The 20,000-nt window shown below is 51.5% G+C and overlaps 2 protein-coding genes across 2 annotated transcripts; one reads left to right on the top strand and one right to left on the bottom strand.

Annotated features, from left to right (window-relative positions):
- Positions 1-511: 511 nt before the first annotated feature.
- On the top strand, positions 512-2,706 carry EAH_00006300 (KH domain-containing protein, putative; the record flags this gene model as incomplete). Its single annotated transcript, XM_013396208.1, has 2 exons — positions 512-1,524; positions 2,283-2,706. 2 exons carry the CDS (start codon positions 512-514, stop codon positions 2,704-2,706), a joined length of 1,437 nt encoding a protein of 478 aa, XP_013251662.1.
- A 708-nt stretch (positions 2,707-3,414) lies between these two features.
- Positions 3,415-16,730, bottom strand: EAH_00006290 (WD40 repeat-containing protein, related; the record flags this gene model as incomplete). Its single annotated transcript, XM_013396207.1, has 20 exons — positions 3,415-3,502; positions 3,738-5,671; positions 6,689-6,748; positions 7,093-7,227; positions 7,618-7,695; positions 7,949-8,044; positions 8,731-9,350; positions 9,460-10,082; positions 10,315-10,582; positions 10,782-10,911; positions 11,135-11,403; positions 11,644-11,871; positions 12,035-12,371; positions 12,495-12,812; positions 13,041-13,370; positions 13,709-13,825; positions 14,029-14,140; positions 14,462-14,921; positions 15,655-15,911; positions 16,357-16,730. 20 exons carry the CDS (start codon positions 16,728-16,730, stop codon positions 3,415-3,417), a joined length of 6,834 nt encoding a protein of 2,277 aa, XP_013251661.1.
- Between the last annotated feature and the right edge of the window lie 3,270 nt (positions 16,731-20,000).

Here is a 20,000-nt window from a genome sequence, read left to right as displayed (position 1 = left end):
CCTAGATTATTGTAAATAACAAGCCACAACCTTTAGAAAAGCATTCTCATTTGATAATCGAGCGTGGGCCCCCTACGTCTCGGCGCATGGGGGGCAATACCAGCCTCACAGCCAGCCCCGAACCGTGGGTTTCTACAGAGTAGCCTTACCTTTATGGCCTTATTTTCTCTATAACATTACTTGATTCACATCTAACAAGGCTTTATTTCTACTATTTCTGCTGGATAGGCCTCTTGAGAAGCAATCCGAGCACCATTGGAGCGCCGGCGCACTACGGCTTTACTGTCTTTCCCACCCGCTCATTCAATTAGGAGGCACCTGCTGGGTGTCGCGGTTATTTCGTTCGAGAATTCTTGCATATATTATGTAAGAAGATGGATATTTCGCTTAAAAACCCTATATTCTGATGGTCCGTGTGCCTCCTCTGGCTCTGTTGTTGCGTTTAACCCCAGTGCAGCAGCTGCATCCTCGTATACTTTTCCCTGCTGCTCATCATTTTTATACGGAGGCGATGCCTCCTGTGGGGAGCCGATCCCAGGGGAGTCTTCCAGAGTGTTTGGAGAGACCGCAGTTTGAGCGTCATTCTATAGGAGGCGCTAACTACAGACTGCTGCGTATCCCTGCTGCAGCTGCGTCTTTAAACCGAGCAGAGTGGAGTCAAGAAGCATTTGATGCGCTGATATCTGGGAGGTCCTCAGGCACTGTGGCCGCTGATGAGCATCAGCAGCAGCAGCAGCAGCAGCAGCAAAACAGGAGAGGGGCAGAGAGCGACTTGTCAGTTCATTCAACTTCTTCAGAAAGCGAAGAGAGTGAGATCCATGACAGCAGCGGCGAAGTAGATATAGAGGCGAGAGATGTTGTATCAATGAGCGAGGAGGAAATACAGCAGCAGCAAGAAGCCCTTGAAGATGAGTTTGTAGCTGCATGCGCAGCAACTCAAGAGGACGAGAGTAGATGGCGTATTGAGCTCCGCATGCCTGGGGCTTTATTTCGCCGTTTAACGCGAAAGGACCCTTCAAAGAGCCCTCTATACAATACTCTTCATGCTCTTGGTGTCTCTTATAGCCGCCCTCAGAAGGTAGCAGCAACAAGAGGGCATGAGATGCTGCTGTCCCTGTGGGGCCCCACAGAGAAGCGTGTCTGTCTAGCTAAGAAGAAAGCTGAAGAGTTAGCTGCGAAGCAGCGCAGATTCTTACCTGTTTCTCATTTTATATCGCTTCCGCTGTCTACACCAGAGGTTAAGAGTAGGTTTGAGGTGTACAGACACCTGGTGCTGGCCTCCAACTATCCAACAATTGATGAAAGTTTATTCGTCAGTAAAGACAAACTGCATATAACTCTTTTAGTGTTGCGGCTATTGAATGCAGCAGAAGTACAGGCAGCAGCACAAGTACTTAAAGCAGCAGCAGCAGATATATATGATGCTGTTGCCACCCGTACAGTGCTGCTACACGTCAAAGGCAATAACTGTTTCACCGACGACCCCTCTGATGTTTCTGTTGTCTTCGCTCCTCTTTACTCCAGGTGCGTGTACACTGTAAATAAAGTTTTAATTATAATTCAACCACTCAATTCAACTAATCTAATTCATTTATATTCATCATATACTGCTTCACTTCTTTATATAATTACTTCACTTCTTTATATAATTACTTCACTTCTTTATATAATTACTTTGCTTCTTTGTTCAATTATTTTATTTTATTTTATTCAATTGGTGTATTCAGTGAAGCTATATTATTTAGTTTTATTACTCTACCGAATTAAATTTATAAATACATATATATAATATAATACAATATAATATTATAAAGTATAATGTAAATACACGCACAGAGGCCTCTGAAGCCAACCAAACAATCATAGAAACGTCTGCTACTGCACACGCCAATCTAAGGATATCATGGGGGCCCTACGGGCCCCTATGAGGCCTTAGGGGCCCCTATGAAGCCCTAGTTGGGGCCCCTATGAAGCCCTAGTTGGGGCCCCTATGGCCTCATAGGGGCCCCCTATGCATCTTTCAGTGCATCACGGGGCCCTTTAGGGGGCCCCCTATCTAAGGACTGCAATATGAAGCCTTAGTGAAGGGCCCCTCGTCTTTGGAGGCCCCTGAAGTGATAATTTAGATGTGCAAGTTGCTGTTGCTGAATGAATATCTGGGGGCCCCTAGTGAGTGCCTTTAGGGGTTGGCTGTCAGTGCGTCTATATGCTTTTTTTTGTTTGTTTGTTTATGCATATATATGATAAATATATTTTGTTTGTTTTATTGTGTTTTAATACAGCGAAGGAGCAGAGACCCTAAGAAAGACGCAGAGCATGCTTAATAGTGTAACAGGTTTATTAGTAAGGCGGCTTGAAGCTGCTGGGCTGCTTACTCAAGAAGAGCTGCAAGAACAGCAAATACTGGGGCCCCAAGGAGAAGTAGAGCCTATCTATCACATGACGCTCTTAAAGGAGACGTACAGACAGCGCGCAGCGGCGAAACTACTACGCGAGCAGCAGCAGCAGCAGCAGCAGCAGCAGCAGCAGCAGCAGCAGCAGCAGGGGAAAAGGAAGCAACGAGCAGGGTTTGATGCAGCTCAGCTGCTGCTGGATATGCGGGGCTTCGACTTCGGTGTTGTTCGCGTCCCTGCAGTGCAGCTTAACTCTGTCTCCAGCACCACAGAAGGCACCTACACCTGCCTCGCCCAAGTAGACCTCCCCTAAGCAAGCAAGCTAGCTAGCTAGCTAGCTAGCTGGCTGTCTCTCCACTTGCTAGTTAGCTGGCTATCTCACTAGCCAGCTAGGTAGCTCGCTAGCTAGCTAAGTACCTGGCTATCTAGCTAGGTATGTGGCTAGCTAGCTAGCTATCCACATAGCTAGCTAGCCGCACGGCTCTTCCGGGAAGGAAGGGGTCGAGCTCAGCTAGCTGCTAGCTACTAGCTAGCTAGCTATATCCCAACTAGCTAGCAAAGCTAGCAACACAGCTAGCCAGCGGCGAAGCTAGCAATACAGCATAACGTTGTCCATAGAGAATGTGAGACAGTGTCAGGCTGTATCCTATCAGCAATCAGCAGCAGCAACAGCAGCAGCAACAGTAGCAGCAGCAGGCCACAGCGAAGTCGGTCGTTCGTTGCAGCTACAGGAGTATAATGAAGAGACAAATAAAAATCTTTAAAACGTCAGAACAGAGAGATGAAGCTGCAAGGCAACCCAACGATAGTGAGGGGCCCTTCAGCTTTGCGCGGCGTTGCAGCTGCAGCAGCAGCAGCTGCTGCAGCAGATAACAGCAGGAGCAGCAGATGCTGTTGCTCCTGCTGCATCTAGTTTTAGTTTGCACATCAGTGGCATAGGGGCAGCGGTAGGGCGTTGCGCTGCATGTGCAGCAGCAACTGCGGTAGAAGAGGTGCCTATACACCTCAGAGTGTCTATATGCTAAAGTGAAGACAGCAGCGGGAGGCTGAGCCCAGCTGCTTCCTCTGGGGGAATTGCTGCGAGCTCTGGATCTTCTTCGTCACACCACCTGCAGCAAACACACACAAAAGAAAGCTGCTGCTGCACCTGCTGCAGCTGCTGCTGATGCAGCTTGCCCTGCTGCTGCTGATGCAGCTGTTGCTGTTGCTGCTACGCGAGTTTCTGCTGTGTTATTCCTATTGTGGTGGTAGCTGACGCTCCTATATTTGCTGCAGCAGCAATTCTGCTTCGCTGCAGCAGCACAACTGCTTCGCTGCAGCAGCAACGCCCTCTGTATGGCTTACCAGTTTCTAGTTTCTTCTTGCTGCAGGTCCAGCAGCAAACGTTCAAGTTCTGCGTGTTGCTGCTGTTGCTGCTGCAGTTGCAGGCGTCGCTGTTTGCTGGCTGAGGCGCTTGCGCTGCGGATTGCTGCTGCTGCTGCGTCTGCTGCTGCTGCTTCTGCTGCTGCTGCTGCGGTCTTCGCTCTTGCACGAGAGCTCCTGATGCTGCAGCTGCGGCTGCTGCAGGAGACACCCACTCTGCTTCTCTTTGTTGGCGTAGCTAGGGAGGCCCCCCTGCTGCTGCTGCTTGGCTGTCTTCTCGTTTTGCATGTGCTGCTGCTGCTGCTGCTGTTGCTTTTGCTGCAGCTGGAGGCGAGGGGCCTCCCTCTCGGGGGGGCCTTGGTTTTCTGTGGGGTTGCCCCTGCAGCAGCAGCAGCAGCTGCTGCTGCAGCAACACAGCGCTTGCTCTTCTGCTGCAGTGCTGCTGATGCTGCAGCGAGGGATGTGTTGCTGCGGAGTATGAGAGAGACCTGCTCCAGTACTCGCTTCTGCCCAGCAGCAGCAGCAGCTCCTGCTGCTGTTGCTGTTGCTGCTGGAGCAGCAGCAAGGCTGGCGAGAGAGCTGCTGCTGCACACTGAAGTGGTAGAGTGCCGCCCTGTGCTGCTCGTAAACCCCCAATGCTGCTGCATACAGTCGGTCCAGCAGCTGCTGCAGCAGCGAGAAGCAGCGCAGCCGCACGCTCTGCTGTTTGAAGGGCCCCAAGGGGCCCCCTCGGGGGCCCCCCACCACTTAGGCGCTGCAGGAAGAGCATACTGCTGCTGCTGCTGCTGCTGCTGCTGAGAGGGACGGGGGGTCAAGCCAGTGTGGAGGTCCTCAAGATTTGCGATACAACTAGCAACCCCAGCGCAAGAACTGCTGCTGCTGCTGCTGCTGCTGTTGCTGCTGCTGCTGCTGTTGCTGCTGCTGTTGCTGCTGCTGTTGCTGCTGCTGCTGCTGCTGCTGTTGCTGCTGCTGCTGTTTATGCTGGTGGTGGTGGCGCTGCTGCTGGTCATTTTTGCTGCTGCTGGCATTGCTGCTGCTGCTGCGGGATGAAGATCCCTCAGCGGGTCCCCACAAGCACCGAGGAGACAGTCAGCGAGTGTCTCTTCCTCAGCAACGGGGGGCTGTGCTGCTGCTGTTGCTGCTGTTGCTGCTGCTGCTGCTGCATCTGTAGGTCTGTCTGCATCCTCACTAAGTAGCGGAGATGGAGGGGAAGACACGAGATATCCCTCGGCTGCGACATCTGCTGTTGTTGTTGCTGCTGTTGCTATTGCTGCTGCTGCTGCTGTTGCTGCTGCTGCTACGGGTAATTCTTCTGCAGCATCCACCTTCTGATCTTGCTGCTGCAGCAGCGGCTGCCGATGCTTTGCCGCCTGTGGGGCCCCCAAGTGTTGGGGGCCTCCCAAGGGGGCCCCTAGAGGGGCCCCTCTGCCGCTGCTCTTTCCTGCTGCTACATGCAGCTGACGCTGCTGCTGCTGCTGCTGCTGCTGCTTTGCCTGCTGCTGCTGCTGCAGCTGCTGTCTAGTGCTGCGAGGGGTTGTTGGGGTTAATACTCTTCTCCTTCTCTCTCCTGTCTCCTCGGGTATCACGCGGCATCTCTCAGCTGCAGCCCTGGAGCCCGTGCTCCCTGCTGCTGCTGTTGCTGTTGCCGCTGCTGCTGCTGTTGCTGCTGCTACTCTAGGGGGACGAGGCGGGATGGCTGTGCGTCGAAGGGGCCTCCGGGCAGATGCGCGGAGGGGTGTGTGCATGGCCTGCTGCTGCTGCTGCTGTTGCTGCTTCTGTAGATGCTGCTGCTGCTGTTGTTGTTGTTGCTGCTGCTGCTGCCTCAGCCTCTTTGTAGGCGACGCATTGGGGGCCCCTTGCAGCGGCATGCTGCTGCTGCTGCTGCTACTGCTGCTGCATGAAGAATCCAAAGATGCCTGAGAATCAAAGAAAAAGGGAGAAGGAAAAACAGGGATATAGCGGGTCAATGTGCTGGACGCTGCTGCTGCTGTTGCTGCTGCTGCTGCTGCGCCTGGGAGCACTGCCGACTGCTGAACTTCTTTGCTGCAGCTTAGCTGCTCTGCAGCAGCAGATGTGTAAATAATTAATTAAAAGGTTTTTAATTTAGCCAAAGAATAAACAAAAGCATAAGAAGAGAGCAAACGGGCCCAGTCAACCCCCATCGCTCCCCTGGGCTCAGTCGCGTCGGCCGTTCATTTGCTGCTGCTGCTGCTGCTGCTGCTGCTGCTTGTGTTTGTATGTGCATATGTTGTATAAATATGAAGACAGATGCTTGTCTTTCGTAACTTAAATTATTTTAACTCCAAAAGAACTTAAAAAGAGAGACAGAAAATGCAGAGAAACCCTAACAGCCGCATCAGCATCAGCAGCTAGAGCTGCAGCAGCAGCTAGAGCTGCAGCAGCAGCTAGACCCGCAGCAGCAGCTAGACCCGCAGCAACAGCTGCAGAAGCAACAGCTAGACCCGCAGCAATCGATGCGGCAGCAAATACTAGAGCTACCGAAACAACTGCATTACCTACAACTAGAGCCGCAGCAGCAACGGCTAGAGCAGCAGCAGCAACGGCTAGAGAAGCAGCAGCAACAGCTAGAGCAGCAGCTGCTTGAGCTGCTGCGTCTGTTGCTGCTGCTGCGGGATCGACATGCAGCTGCTGTAGGGACAGTTTTATAGTGTCTACGCTCGTTGCAGCAGCAGCTGCTGCGGCGGCGATTGCTGCTGCTGTTGCTTCTGTGCACTGTATGCAGTTTAGGAGTAACGACTAACTACACCCTCCTGGGCTACGAGCCTGCTGCTAGTGCTGCTGCTGCTATTACTGTTGCTGCTGCTGCTCCTTTAGCTGTTGCTGTTGCTGCAGCATGCTGCAGCAGCAGCAACAGCACCAATCGCCATAGGGCGTCCCGAGATGAGCATGCATGCGTTTGCTGCTTATCAAACCAACTCAATATGCTCTAATAGTTGCTGCTGCTGCTGTTGCTGCTGCTGCTGATAGGTATACTAGCACCAAGCAGCAGCAGCAAAACGCTGTAGGTAGTCGTGGCAGCAGCAGCAGCAGGCTTCCTGGGAGTAGAAGAGAGCAAAGCAGAGCAACGCTTCAGCACTTGCTGCTGCTGCACTTTCTGCTGATGCTGTTGCTGCTGCTGCACTTGTTTCTAGGGGCTGCTGGCTGTGTCTCTTGACACCTGCAGCAAGAGGCCCCAGCAGCAGCAGTAGCTGCTGCTGCTGCTGCTGCTCTTGTGAGGAAGCAGCGAATCCGAGACAGACTGACACCTGCTCCACTCTGGTGCTGCTGCTGCTGCTGCTGCAGCTGCAACAGCAGCTACTGTTGCAGCAGCACCTACTGCTGCTAATGCTGCAGCTCCTGCTGGAGCTACTGCTGCTAATGCTGCAGCTCCTGCTGCAGGAGCAGCTACTGCTGCTGCTGCTGCTGCAGCCGTTTCTATGGCTTTGGTATTAAACGCTTGAGGCCCATCAACCTGTACAAGCAAACAAACAGATAAAATAAATAAATAAATAAATAAATAAATAAAACAAATACACAAAAATAAAACAAAGACGACGGTGATAGACAAAAAACAAACTGCAGCAAACCCATACGCAACTCAGCAGCAGCAGCAGCACTGCTGCTGCGGTGTTGCTGCAGCTGCTGCGGTATTGCTGCAGCTGCTGCCGTTGCGGTGTTGCTGCTGCCGGCATGAGGGGGTAACCGAATATCGACGGCAACCCCACAGTAGCGAAACCCTAAACCCTAAACCCTAAACCCTCAAGCCTCAAACCCTAAGCAGAAAACCCAAAACCAAAAACCCGAAACCCGAAGACATCAACCCTAAACCCTAAACCCTAAACCCTAAACCCTAAACCCTTACCAGGGTCTGTTGGAGGCGTGCCATTCTGTTGCTGAGAGTTCTGCATGCATGCGCTGGGCCTGCACGGTGTCTCCGTTGCTGACAGCAGCACAAAACCCTAAAATCTTCTCGCAGCCTGTTGCGCTCAATTCGCCTTGTTGCAGCTGCAGCAGCACAAGCAGCAGCAGCAAGAGCAGCAGCAGCAGGAACACCCACATACCATATGCAGACGGCAAATATTATAACAAAGCCAAGACGAATCCTTTAAACCCTAAAACCTAAACCCCAAACCCTAAACCCTAAACCCTAAACCTCAAACCCTGAACCCTATACCCTAAACCCTAGGTCTTACCTTGACGAGGAGGTCGTTCACTTTGCTAGAGAGATCCTGCGCTGTGGGGCCCTGCTGCTGCTGTACCAACGAATTCAATACGTTCTGCACATAGGCCTGCAGCAGCAGCAGCAGCAGGAGCAGCAGCAAAAGCAGCAGGAGGAGCAGCAACATGCGAATCAGCAACAGAATGTACTGATACAACAGCACTGCATCGGCAGCAGCAGAAGCACTAGCAGCAGCAGCAGCAGTGGTATCAACAGCAACAGCAATAGCAGCAGCCAGCAGCTGCTGTTGCTCGCTGCTGCTAAGCAAGCACAAGCAGCAGCAGCTCAACCAACACCACAACATGCGCAAGTAGCACCATTAGCAGCAGCACAAACAAAAGCAGCAGCAGCATTACAAATAGAAGCAGCAGCAGCATTACAAACACAAGCAGCAGCAGCAAGAGCAGCAGCAGCAGCAGCAGCAAGAGCAGCAGCAGCAGCAAGAGTGTGTTACCTGCTGATCGGGGGGTAGAGTAGTGCCTTCTGGGCCCTTTTCTGAAGCCTTATTAATCCCTAAGTTTGCTGCGTAAGTACTTCGTGTGGCTCTCTGATTCTGCAGCAAACAAACAACTCTTTAACTGCTGCTGCTGCTGCAATTGCTGCTGCTGCTGCTGCTGGTGTTGCTGCTGCCCTCTCAGCGTCAAAATATATCTCTGTGTGTCTCTGTTGTTTTTTCGTCTCCTTTTATCTCTCCACTGCCCTCCTCTTCCTATTACCATCTAGGGTTTAGGGTTTAGGGTTTAGGGTTTCTCTCACCAGTTGTGCTGCTGTAGGTATAGGCCAAGGTACAGGCATTCCTCTCTTAACAGGCTGCGCTCCAACGGTTGGTGCGCTATAAGGGGGGGGACATGCGGGGCTCTCCCCAACAGAGGGGCCCCCTGGGGGCCCCCCTGAAGGGGAGGTACCCTGGGGGCCCCCCTGGGGGCCCCCTGGGGGACAGGGTACTGGGGGGCCTCCAAGGGGGCCCCCCCCAGCAGTATTAGGCATAGGGGGGGCCCCCATACTATTATTAGGAGGTGAGGGGCCCCCAAGACTGGAGAAGGTATTAGGTGGGGGGGGCCCTGATGATAGAGGCGCAGCAGAAGGGTTTGCTGCTGCTTGAAGGGATCCGTAAGGAGCAGCAGCAGGAGGAGGAGCAGCAGGAGGGGAGCCACCAGGACGCAAGATGCTGCCGCTGCTGCCCCCTGCAGCAGCAGCAGCAGCAGCAGGTGGTGGTGGTGGTGCTGAACCCCCTGGGCGCATGAAGGGTGACTGGGAGTTAAGAAGACCTGAGGGCCCCTCGGAGACAGAATTATGAGGGAAGGCGCCCCTCTGCTGCTGCTGCTGCTGTTGCTGCTGCTGCAGGTGCTGTTGCTGCTGCGGCGGCAGCGGTGGACCTGAAGCACAAGGAGGAGGCAAAAACAAAAGAAGCAAACTAAGAGATGCATGTCTCTGATAGATGAAGAGACACAGCAACAAAACAAGAAATATACAAGACCTTCTCACCATTAGAGAGGGCCCCCTGGGGGCCCCCCTTTAAACTAGAGGGGCCCCCCTGAAGGGAAGCAGCACCACTGGGGGGGAGGGGGGCTCCAGAAGCAGATAGCTGCCGAGGCGGCTGCAGCGCTCCAAACTGCTGTTGCTGTCGCTGCTGCTGCTGCAGCTGCTGCTGCTGCTGCTGGGGAGGAAACGCCGAAGGGAATCTCTGCTGCTGCTGCTGCTGCTGCTGCTGGAAGGACGGTTGCTGCTGCTGCGGCGGCGGCGGTTGCTGACCCGGCAGCATCGGCCTCATTGGCTGCCGCTGCTGCTGCTGCCGTTGCTGCTGTTGTTGCTGCTGCAGCTGCTGCTGCTGCTGCAGGGCCCCTCTTATCCTTGCACCCTTAGCAGGCATCTGAGGAGGAGTGAAGCCAGCTTGCTGCATTGCGGTGGGGTTGTTGTAGTACAGGCGCATAGCCATTTCGAAGGCAGCTGCATGCAAAGAGGCTTCCAGCTGCTGCTGCCCTCCCGCTGCTGCTGCTGCTGCTGCTGCTGCGCTGCTGCTGCTGCTGCTTCCAACACCCAAGTACAGCCGCAACACCAGCATTGCGCAAGCAGCACAAGATAGGTTGCTCGCCTCCTCAGCGTACGCACTGCAGCAGCAGCAGCAGCAAAAGAAACAAATAGTTGTAGCCACCGCAATGAGAAGTAGTAGCAGCAAAAATGCAAAGGTAAAAACAGCAGCAGCAACAGCAGCAGCAACAGCAGCAGCACTTCACCACCACATCCGCATCACTTGAAGCAACAGCAAAACCCAGCAGCAGGAGTTTCCTACAGTAGCAGCAACAACAGCAACGGCAGCAGCAGCAGCAGCAAGGGGCTTACAGTGCAACCCTTTCAAAGGCAACACAGCGCCCCTGGAAGTCTGCTGCAGCTTTAAATACGAGCATCTTCTGTAGGGTGTTGAGGAGTTGCTGACCAAAGTGGCCGTTGCTGCTGCTGCTGCTGCTGCTGCTGCTGCGCTGCGCACAGGTGCCCTGCTGCAGCTGCTGCAGCCAAATGCTGCAGGCAGAAGGAAAATCTCGCGCTGCAATGAAGCAAAAGAGGGCCCCCTTCAAGTCTCCTGCCCGGCATAGACGCTCCCCCAGCTGCCCTGCAGCAGCAACAGCAGCAGCAGCAGCAACAGCACGAGCAGCAGCAAAACCCGAGAAGCAGAGTTGAAGTATGTGCATTGCTGATGCGCGGGTGGAGGGTTTTAGGGTTTGCAAATAGGGTTTAGGGTTTGCCATTTGGGTTTAGGGTTTGCAATTAGGGTTTAGGGTTTAGGGTTTTAGGGTTTAGGGTTTAAGTACTGGTGAGGCGGTAATACGTCTCCTTGTTTGTTGCATAGCTACAGAGCAGCCGAAGACCATCTCTCCAAGCTGTAAGGGGGAGGCTCGAAACTAAGCTGTCTAGACAGTCCAGCACCGCATACCCAAACAGCTGCAGCAGCAGCAGCAGAAGCAGCAGCAGCAGCAGCAGCAGCAGACACCGGAAATGAAAGCAAGGAGGGAGGTGAAAGCAGCAGAAGCAATTCACGACGTACAAAGTTACAACAACAAAGATGTGCGATGCTTTCAAATAGCTGCTGCTGCTGCTGCTGCTCCTGCTATTGCTGCTGCTGTTGCTGCTGTTTTTGCTGCTGCTGTTGCTGCTGTATCCATACCTTAAAGAATTCATCCTTCATGTTGTGTACGTACACCTCAGCAACTGCACGCCAAATTGCTGGGCCCTGCCCTTCTGCTGCTTCTGAAAGACAGCCGCCGTTGGTGCGCTGCTGCTGCTGCTGCTGCTGCGACGCTGGTGCTGCTGCTGCTGCTGCTCCTGCCAGCAGCAGCGCGTCGCCAAGGCTGCCTACCTCCTTCAGCACCTCAACCGCCCCCTCTACACAACCGCTAAGGAGGCACTCACGAAGCAACTGGAAAGGAGCAGCAGCTGCAGCAAAAAGGAAACAGCCACACAAGCACCTTGCTGCTGTTGCTGCTGCTGCTGTGGCTGTTGTTGCTGTTGCTGCTGCTACTCCTGCTGCTGAGCAGTTCGTCACTCCTTGCAGATCATCCAGATAATATTAACAGCAGCAGCAGCAACAGACGCGGGAGCAGCAGCAACAATAGCAGCACAGCAACACCAGCAGCACCAACAGCAGCAGCAGCAGCAACAACAGCAGCGCCTCACTCCAGTCAATATCACCAAGTTGAGAGGACCCCTTCTTCTTGCTGAGGGCCTCCTTCGCTGCCTGCTCTTGCTGCTGCAGCAGCTCTTGCTGCTGCTGCTGCTGTTGTTGCTCCGCAGCCTCCGCCCAAGCCGCCTTCTCAGCCGCTTCATCCTGCTGCTCCTGCTGCTGCTGCTGCTGCTCCTTAGATGCCTCTCTTTCTTCCGCCCCTCCAAGTTGTGAGAAAAACTCTGCGCAGCGACAGCAGCAGCAGAAACAGCATTACTTATTAACAGGGCGCCTGGCGTGTTAGGGTGATGGTTAGACGCCCAGCTAGCTAGCTAGCTATCCAGCTAGCTAGCTAGCTAGCTAGCTAGACTTAAGTGTTAGTTGGGAGTGATTGCTTATTCGCACTCTCGGGGTCTACAGCAGACAAGGCGGCGCCCTGCTGCTGCTGCAGCTGCTGCTGCTGCTGCTGCGGATGCGCTGAGGTGCCGTTGGTCATTGGGTAGCCCGGATAGGCCCCCACTCCGTCCATATACCCTTGCTGCTGCCGTTGCTGCTGCTGCTGCTGCTGCACGGCGTAGTTGTACATGGCCTGCTGCTGCATCTGCTGCTGCTCCTGCTGCTGCTGCATTGCGATCTGCTGCTGCCGCTGCTGCTCCACCACCGAAGGCAGCGGGCGCCCCAGTAAGGCCTCAAGCTTCTGCTGCAGCTCTTCTCTGCTGCTGCCTCCTAGAGAGGGAGTACGCTGCAGCACACACCAGCAGCAGCAGCAGCAGACAGATGAAGCAAACAGGCTAAAGCACGAACAACACCAACAGCAGCGGCAGCAGCAGAAACAGCAGCAAGAGCAGCAGCAGCAACAGCGTACCCCGTGCAGGGCGCTAAGGAGAGCCGACCACACTTCTGCTTCCTCCTGCTGATCCTGCTGCTGCTGCTGCTGCTGTTGCTGCAGCTGGAGGTTGCAGATATCCACCCAGCGTTGCTGGCGAATGAGGCCGTCTAGCTGCTGCACCTGCGCAGCAAGTGCTGCAGCCTGCGTAGCTGCTGCTGCTGCACCTTCAGCTCCTGCCTCCTCTGCTGTCTCCTCGCTTCTTAATTGCAAAGCAGAGAGCACAACAGCAGAAGGAGAGGTAGAAGAACCAAAGGCCAAACGACCGTCCGAGCTGCAATCCATCGCTCGCGGCATCTGCAGCAGCAGCAGCAGCAGCAACAGCAGCAACAGCGACAGCAGGCAAAAGCAGGGAAAATGAGAGCTGTCCGATGCACATATAGTTCATAGCAGCAACCAACACGTTCAGCAGCAGCAGCAACAGCAACAGCAGCGGCTTCCAGCAGCAGCAACAGCAACATATGGAGCAGCAGCAGCAACACGCATTGCAACAGCAGCAACAGGTGTTTGGCGGTGCAGCAGCACCTTAAGCCAGGACGGGATACAGCTGCTGCTGCAGGGGCCCATGAGTCTGCCGTCTTCTTGTGGGTAGTACCGCTCTCCTGCTGCTGCTGCTGCTGAAGCCTCAACTAGAGGAGCAGTAAACAGAGAAGAGACAGATATCTGCATTGGTGTTGCTGCTGCATATACACCCGGAGCACTTGGAGACCACAGCACTTGCATATAAGGCTCTGCCGCCTGCTGCTGCAGGAATACTTCAATGCCGCTGCTATGCTGCTGCTGCTGCTGCTGCGCTGCAGCAGACTCCTCCGGCAACCACCAACACACAAGACGGCTGTCTCGTCCGCACGTCAACTGCAGCAGAAGCAGCAGCAACCAGCAGCAGCAACAAGTGAGAACCACCAGCAGCAGCAGCACCCGAAGGCGCAGTAGCAGCAGCAAGAACAGTAACAACAGCAACAACCACATCCGCAGCAGCAAAAGCCACGTCAGCAGCATCGGCAGCAACAGCAGCAGCAAAAGCCGCAATAACAGCAGCAAAAGCGGCGCCAGCAGCAGCAACAGCCGCACCAGCAGCAACGGCACCATCACCCGCAGCAGCAGGAGGAGCAATAGCAGCAGCAGCAGCAGCAGCAGCACCATCACCCGCAGCAGCAGCAGCAACAGCAGCAGCAGCAGCAGCAGGAACATACAACCATGCGCGAATCTGCAGGGCAGAGTGAAGCAGAGACAATGCCTCTCGTGTGGCCAAACGGAGACACCGGAGATGCCTCTTTCAAAGGGAATGCAGCATTGCGCAGATCCCATAGCTGCAGCAGCAGCAGCAGCAACAGCAACAGCAACAGCAGCAAGAACGAGAGATAGATGAACAAAGAGAAACAAATGGAGGAGACAGATAAACAAACAGCAACAGAGAAACAAAATATAAATATAAATAGACAAATAAATTTATATAAACAGAGGCAAACACAGGAGACAAACAGAGACAGAAGAGACAGCAGCAAACTCTCACCTGAGGCGCTGGCTTTCTATCATCATCATACGTCAGCAGCAACTGCGTTGGTTGCGTCGGCAGCCAAAGAACAGCACTTGGCCGCGAGTAGCGGTGCTGAGGGTCGCAGAAGCTGCAGCAGCAAACACACACATCCTATCCTGCTGCTGCTGCTGCTGTTGTTGCTGTTGCTGCTGCTGCTGTTGCTGCTGTTGCTGCAGCGGAGGCACGACTCGGGAATGGTGCTGTTGCTGGTGCTGTTGCTGGTGCTGTTGCTACTGCTGCTGGGGGGCTATGCTGCTGCTGTGGTTATTGCTGTTCCTGCTGCTGCTGCTGCTACTGCTGCTGGGGGGCTATGCTGCTGCTGTGGTTATTGCTGTTCCTGCTGCTGCTGCTGGTTTTTGTTGCTGCACTGGTGCTCTCATTTCTGCTTTTGCTGCTGCTTCTCGCAAACCGCTGGTGCAGCAGCAGCTTGGCAGCAACAGCAGCAGCACCTTCATCACCATCAGCATTATCATCATCAGCAGCAGCAGCAACAGCAGCAACAACAGCAGCACCAACAACAGCATCATCATCGGCAGCAACAGCAGCACCAACAACAGCATCATCATCAGCAACAGCATCACAAACATCATCATCATCAGCAACAGCATCACAAACACCATCATCATAAGCAACAGCAGCAGCAGCAGCCCAAACAGCAGCAGCATCAGCAGCAGCCCAAACAGCAGCAGCAGCAGCAGCCCAAACAGCAGGAGCATCATCAGCAGCAGGAGCAGCAGCAGCAGACCTGATAGCGTGCTTTCTTTGTTTGAGGTCCCAGACGACGGTTTGGCCGTTGGCTGTGCCGGTGGCGATGATGTGCGCTACAGACGGGTTCCAGCTCAGACAGCTGCACTCGCTGTCTTCTTCAGCTAACCATATCAACCAACATATCGTAAACAAATAAATAAATAAATATATAAATATACAAATAAATAAACAAATAAATAAATATATATATATATGCGTGTGTGAAGAAATAGAGACGAGTACACGTATCATATCCTACAGATATAGCTAGCTAGCAAGCTAGCTAGCTAGCTAGCTAGCTAGCTAAGTAGGTAGGTAAGTAGTTAGGCAGGTGGCTAGGTGAAGATACAGCACGATAGGTAGATAGCTAAAGACGCAGCAAGATAGGCAGGTAGGTAGGTAGCTAGCTAGCTAGCTAGAGAGCCAGCTAGTTAGCTAGATAGATACAGCCATCTAGCTAGTTAGCTAGCTAGCTAGGTAGCTAGCTAGCTAGCTAGCTAGATCGCTCTGACTCTGCTCGTTCGCTTGTCTCTGCCTTTCTCTGTCTGCTCCTCTCCTTGTTTTGCTTCGCCTCATCTCTGTCTCCATCTGCAGTTATCTATTTATGTAGCTATCAATCTCTCAACCTATCTATCTGGTTATATATCTATCTATCTAGCTAGCTAGCTAGCTAGCTATCCATCTATCCATCTAGCTACCTGCATATCTTCCTGTTTAGCTAGCTACCTAGCTAGCTACGTATATACTTCGCTATCTAGGTATCTATTTATCTATCTATCTATTTATGTAGCTAGCTAGCTAGCTAGCTAGCTAGTTAGGTAGCCAGCTAGCTAGCTAGGTAGGTGAAGCGTTTACCTGGTTTATGCGCGAGAGCTTGTGACGGCAGCTCGCAGTCTAAGATTGAAAGACCTCCTCCGCTGCAGCCAGCAGCAAGAAGAGAGGGTTTAAGAGGATTAAACTGCAGCGCTTGAACCCGCTGCCCCTTCTCTACGCTTATTGTCTGCAGCAAACTCCTGCTGCTGCTGCTGCTGCTGTTGCTGCTGCTGCTGCTGGGCGATGATGAGGATGATGAAGGTAAACAACTGGCGTCTGGAGATGCAGATAGCCGCTCCCTGTCGTTATAAACAAACAAACACACAAAGTACTCAAGAAATATATAATATATACAAAATAAATAAAATGTAATAAAGTAAACGGAGTGCTGCAGATACACCGCAGCAAATCATACAAAAGATAAAATAAACAACACAGCAGCAGCAAACAATATACACACATACACAAAGCAGTCTAGAGCAGCAGCAGCAAAAACAGAGACACCAAAAGCAGCAGCAACAGCAGGGACAGCAGAAGCAGCAGCAGGAAGGGATACAGCAGGAGCGGCAACAGCAGCAAGAGCTACAGCACCAGTATCGACTACAGCAGCAGCAGGAGCAACGACTACAGCAGCAGCAGCAGCAGCAGCTACAGTAGCAGCAGCAGCATGAGCTGCAGCAGCAGCAGGAGGCAAGGAAAGAGCAGCAGCAGCACGACTTCGCGTGTGTTGTGCTGCAGCAGCACCTGAGTATTTCTGCTGCACTCCATAGGGTGACTTCTCCCTCAGACATTCCTCCAGCAACAAGGGGCCCAACAGTTGCTGCTGCATCTGCTGCTGCAGCGCATGCAATACATTGAAACGGGGCTGGGGCAGCAACGCATGCGACAACAGGAAGCGAAGGAGCAGCAGAAGATAAATCTACAGAAGCAAACTCTAGACGAGGGTCAACCCCCATAGTACCCAGGGCCAGCAGCTGCGTCCCTCTCCCGCTGCTGCTGCTGCTGCTGCTGTTGCTGTTGCTGTTGCTGTTGCTGCTATCGGGGGAGGCATCCAAGCCCCAGGGCCCCAGCGGGCACCATGCTACAGCAGCACTGCGTGTGAGGTGCTTCAGACTCATCCTGTCTATCAGCAGGAGCAGGAGGAGCAGGAGGAGCAGCAGCAGCAGCCGGAAATGCGGACAACTTGCTGCAGCAGCAACAAAGGGGTAGCGCTTGGTGTAGGTAGAGACAGAGAGAGAGCAGCACAAAAGAAGCAGCAAAGAGACAGATTTACCTTTAGAAGAGACAAAGAAACAAATAATACAAAAGAAAAAGAAAACACTTAATCCATACACAAATTAACAAGCAGCAGCGCCGACTTCCTGCTGCTGCTCCCGCTGCCGCTCCTGCTGCTGCTGCTGCTCGTGCTGCTGCTGCTGCTGCTGCAGCGTGTGCAGATACCCTTCTAGTATATAATGCCTTAGCAGTATTTTAATCCTAAACTTTTCGTCTACAATTGCATGAAAGACAACAGGAGCGCATTCTGCTGCTGCTGCTGCTGCCGCCGCTGCTGTTGCTGCTCCTGCCGTTCTGATGCTGCTGTTGCTGCTGTTGCTGCTGCTGCATGCCTCGCGCATCTCCGGCTCCCTAAAGCAGCATAAATTTATAATTTGTTTTTATTTTTCTCGCTATTTAAATTAAAAGACAAACTGTAATAACGGTTTCTACTCTGTGTTGTAGGCGGCGTGCAAGCTGCAGCAGCAGGGGCCCCCCAGCAGCAGCACAATATAAAGCTGCTGCTGCTGCTTCTTTGCTCTGTAGCAGCAGCTGTATTCTGCCTGTCTCTCTCTTGTTGAGGTGTATACACGCATCAGGTAGAGCTGCATTTTCATTTTGTTTTAAACTGCAGCAGCAGCATTCCAGCAGCAGCAGCAGCAACGTGCAAGCTGCAGCAACAGCAATAACAGCTGCAGCAGCGAACATAGAAGTCTCTGTCTCTCCTCAGCTTCTTTACTCTATCTTTATCTGCGTGGTTTAAACGCCACTTCATTGTAAAAGCGGTTGCTGCTGCTGCTGTTGCTGCTGCTGCAGCAGATGGAGGCTTAGGCTCTAGAGTTTGTTTATATCGTCAGCAGCTGTTTTTGTATGCTGCTCTGCATCAGTTAACAGCGCATGCATCTGTTCATGCAGCAGCAACAAGAACGTGTTGCTGCATTATTAGGGTGTATTGCTGCTAAAGTTATGTTTATAGAAAGGTTGCCCTCTGCTGCTGCTGCTGCTGCTGTTGCTGAGCCGTTCTACAGCATGCAATAACGTTTATAAAACGAGTAGCAGCAGATTAAAATGAAGCAAAACAAGAAAAAGATAGAAGCAGAAGTATATGTTTGTTTGTCTCTCTGCTAGCTGTCTCCCCTCCAATAGAAATGTGCTAGTCATCAGCATTGTACAATATATATTAATATTATTATATATAATAATAATATATATAAGGATATGCATGCATGCATGCATGCATACATGCGTCTTCTTTATTACTAATGATTAGGAAATAATAAAAAAGAGACTGAGAGAAGAAGCCCTCTGTGCTTATTACACTTTTTCTTCTTTCTTTTGCTGTTGATGAAGCAAAGATAATAATAAAGATATTAATAAAGATATTAATAAAGATAATATATATATATATATATACATAAATATATGTTAATGCGTATGAATATATATATATATATATATATGCATATATACACAAATATTTATGTGTCGATATACCAGCATACATTCATATATAGAGATTCCTATATATATAGAAATATATATATATACATATATATATATGAATATATATATATATATATACCTATGCATGCATCTCTCTCTCTATTTATATATATGCATATATAAACAAAGAAGCAAAATGAAGAAGAAAACGAACAATGAAAATATAAATAAATAACTACAGAAAGAAGTAAACAAAAAACAGAAATAACAACAGAAAAACAAATAAATAAAAAACAAACAAACAAAACCTTAAAAAGTAAAACAATAAAACAAATAAACAAAAGATAAGAAATAAACATTAAAGAGTAAGACAGACAAATAAACTAAACCCTAAACCCTAGATACAAAAATGCAGCGCACAGATGAATACATAAAGAAGCAGCAGCAGCAGTAGAAGTGCAGCAGCAAATACAGCAGAAGAGCAGCAGCAAATACAATAATAGAGCAGCAGCAAATGCAGTAGAGAAGCAGCAGCAACAAAGTAATAAAAAAGAATTATAAGAAAAGGAGCGGGGTCGGCATGCACAGAGAGACAGCTGCATGTTGGTGTGTACAGACAGCAAATAAACAAAAAGAAGAGAGATAAATAAAAATTAAACACAGACAAAAGAAACAAAGACAGAGAGAGAAAACAAAGAAACAAACTTTATATTATTTAACTAATACGCTAGCAATCTAGGGTGTTGCTACCCTAAACCCTAAACCCTTAACCCTATATGCCTACAACCCATTGCCTTAGGGTTTCTGTATGCTTCTTCATTCAAAAGAACTGCTGCAGCACTGCCTTCTGTTGCAGCTGCAGCACTTGCTGCTGCAGTTGCTGCGGCAGCTGCTGCTGCATGAGTTGCTGCAGCAGCAGCGCTACTAGAAGGGTTAGTCTGGCTCGCCTTCTCAATCTCATCTGCATCCATTAGAGACGAAGAGTTAGGGTTTAGGGTTTAGGGTTTATGGTTTAGGGTTTAGGGTTTATATGCATCTCCTTCGTTAGGGTTTGCCTGCAGTCGGCTCCCCTGATAGAAGTAGGTCTAAGGTATGAGAAGTGCAGCAGACAGCACAATGAAAGTTTTTAACATGTTTAAATAGAATAAGAAAAATAAATTAAATGCATTAATAGCATCAATATAAACAAAGCAGCGAAGGCAGCAACAGCAGCAGCAACAGCAGCAGCAGCAGCAGCTGCTGCTGCTGCTGCTTGCGCTCTTGTCTGCTTACCAGCCCCAGAAACTGCAGCATTGTTTGCGGTTCGTATTTTCTTCTTTAATAACACTTTGATTGCGTGACTCCTGTAGATTCTTTTCGGGTGTATGCACAGCAGCAGCTGCTGCTACCTAAACACCTCTGCTGCTGCTGGCGCAGATGTTCCGCAGCAACAGCGGCTGGTCTTCTTACCCTTACGCTCAGGCCAGCTATTGCTAGCAGCAGCAGAAGCAGCAGTAACAGCAGCGGGAGCAGCAGCAGCACAAGCACCAGGAGAATCAACAGCAGCAGCAGGAGCAGCAACACCAGGAGCAGCAGCAGCAGCAGTAGCAGCAGCTGCAGTGAAAGCAGCAGCAGGGGGAGTAACAGCTGCGGCTGCTGCAGCTGTGGCAACGGGAGAAGGAGCAGCTGCAGCAGCCGCAGCTGCAGCAGCA

Source organism: Eimeria acervulina, genomic scaffold (assembly GCF_000499425.1).
Source record: "Eimeria acervulina Houghton genomic scaffold, Eah_scaff27, whole genome shotgun sequence".
Lineage (NCBI taxonomy): Eukaryota > Apicomplexa > Conoidasida > Eucoccidiorida > Eimeriidae > Eimeria > Eimeria acervulina.
The sequence above is the reverse complement of the archived record's forward strand: the minus strand, read 5'-3'. Positions and strand labels throughout refer to the sequence as shown.